The sequence below is a fragment of the Lottia gigantea genome (assembly GCF_000327385.1).
Source record: "Lottia gigantea unplaced genomic scaffold LOTGIsca_1376, whole genome shotgun sequence".
Classification (NCBI taxonomy): domain Eukaryota; kingdom Metazoa; phylum Mollusca; class Gastropoda; family Lottiidae; genus Lottia; species Lottia gigantea.
In genome coordinates, this window is record NW_008707572.1 from 1 (window position 1) to 2,548 (window position 2,548).

The window sequence follows — 2,548 nt, forward strand, 5'->3', positions numbered from 1 at the left end:
AACGTAATACAGCACTCATCACGTGTCGTTAATGATTAATATGTATTTCTCTTGCTCAATGTAGTATCGAATACAACATCGTTCAGAAATTTTTTTTTTGAAAGTGATTTTAAAAATTACAAAATATATTTTAGAGCATAGTCTTATTTTGGGAGATTTGTATCGTTCAATCCTACATATAGAATTTTTCAAAGTAGAATTTGATGTTCCTAATATTTCTGAAAATTGCTTGGAACGTTTCTACACATTACATGGGAGATAATATCGATTGATCCTTCAACATATTTACCTATTATTTAATTAGGAAACGGTATATAAGTCGGATAGTGACCCCTGACTCGTTCTTACGAGGGTTTTCTAAAATTGTCCTCGGTCATTATCCTATTCTTAGAAACGAAGGTAATCATACGTGAAAATATTTCTCTTAATATGTTATTTGCAATTGTTTATCTGCTTCGTCAATCTGAATTTGTTTTAAAAGAGTTAATAAAAAATCGTTTTTAATCCCCCCCCCCCCCCTAAAAAAACATATAGGGACAGTAAAACGTAAACCTTTTTGGGTTCAAAAAAATAACGGTACGTTGTTTTAGTTAACACTTTTGGATCACCTAGATTTGGGGCTAAATTTTTCGACCTACTACATACAAAAACACCACTTTAAGGTTGGGGTATGTGTTTATGCAGTTTTCTACAACAAATGAATCCCAACAGGTGCATCACAGTACCAAACTTCTGCAGAGTAGTTGTTACGTGGCCTCAAATAGAATGCTTCAACTTTAATATTCTTCGGCCTGAAAAAAAAATGAAATGAACAAAAAAGTAATATAAACGTATAGATTTATAATCTAATGAATGACACGTCTAGCGATTTCTCAGTTGCCGCGTGTTGAGTCAATATACAAAATTATTTTAAAATGCAGCTTGCAGATTACAGTTAAGTGATTATTTGGCATTTTTCAAAACAAAACATTACGTTTTCCTATCGGCACACGTCTTACCTAGAATAAATTTACCTTCATTTTTAGACATTGCACAAACAATATTTTATATTTAATAAAATTTTAAATAAGACACTTTTGTGTAATCTTTCCTTATTAGTTGGATACCAGTATGTTTTAAGATTATTTTGAAGGGGTTATTCTATTTACTAGTTCAACAGGTTTAAAGGACAAAATAATAATTATAAGCAACTCCTAATGGACATACTGTAGTTACAGAATAAATACATTGTATTTTATAAAGATTTTAGATCTTACCATATTGACAACTTACAGCCGATGTGTTCCATGATCCTTCTTTTAGGCAGACAATAGACGAGTTCTGATAGGAGCCACGGAGACAGTCATACAACATAAGATAACCTGGTAGATAGTATTGATCAGCAGGCTGAGTATTGGTATTTGGGATGCTTGGTGGTGGACCACAAACTAAACAAATTAGAAAGATCGGAGATTTTTTCTAGAATGACTAGTCTAACTTCCTATATACTTACATACCAAAGTTTGTGGAAAATTGATGGCGTTATAACATTTGTCAAAATATAAGATTGTAAAGGTTAATATCGCTGGGGTTGGTTTCAAAATCAAAATCCTACTCCATCTACATTAATTTTAATGGATAAACAGTCAAATTCTCTCTTTTGCTTTAACTTATATAAGCAAATTTTACTTGCAATTTTTATCAAAATCAGATACAAAACTGGATTTTATATCATTCTTGAGGAAACGTGAACAGACGATTTGCCGAAAATAAAAGTCAGAACAGTTTACAAAATAATCCATGCGTGTAATAAAGATATGTCGTTAGAAGCAAATTTTTGATAAAGTTTTAGGATTCAAATACTTTTGAAAATGGGACAAAATAACCGCCATTATGTACAAAACATACCCCTGCGATGAAGCATAGAAACAGAAACGAATAGACGTGATTTAATAACTTGATAACATTACCAAAATCAATCATTAATATTAAAGTCCGGACTAATGAGCTCGAAATTAGACAGTCATTATGGCCTATAATTAACATTGAAATAAAAGTCAGGTTTAGGACCCATTTGTTTACTATACCTTCAGTTGCCTTGTATGTCACTGTTCCAGCAGCCAATTCAGTTTTTGCAGTTGAAATAACTTCATCATAAAGTTCACATCTCCAAGAAGTCGGGTTGTACGAAAACCCTGTACAGTATTCTATATCTTGACATCTTCTAGAGCAATCTAACTTTGAATCTTGAGTAGTCGTTTCAAAATAATTAGTAAGTTTAGTATCAACAAAGGCTGTGTCAAATAAGAATGTTTTTGTACATTCTGAAACCACATGTACAGCGCGTAAGCAAAGTATGAACGATAAAACGAAACCAGTCATCTTTGAAAAAATGTTATCCTCAAAAACCTTCCCTGAACCAGTTACTTCTTTCTCGACGTATTATTCCAGACTTTATCTCAGAAGACAAGATTGCATAAATATATACTTTTTAAGACAAAATAACATACGCCAGCTGGCAGATTATGTTTAAATAGACAATTGAAAGGGGGATCCTCAGAGTCGACCG

The 2,548-nt window shown here is 32.2% G+C and overlaps 1 protein-coding gene across 1 annotated transcript; it reads right to left on the bottom strand.

Moving 5' to 3' along the window:
• Positions 1–776: 776 nt before the first annotated feature.
• LOTGIDRAFT_176446 (hypothetical protein) lies at positions 777–2,361 on the bottom strand (the record flags this gene model as incomplete). Its single annotated transcript, XM_009049514.1, has 3 exons — positions 777–791; positions 1,273–1,427; positions 2,067–2,361. 3 exons carry the CDS (start codon positions 2,359–2,361, stop codon positions 777–779), a joined length of 465 nt encoding a protein of 154 aa, XP_009047762.1.
• Positions 2,362–2,548: the final 187 nt, after the last annotated feature.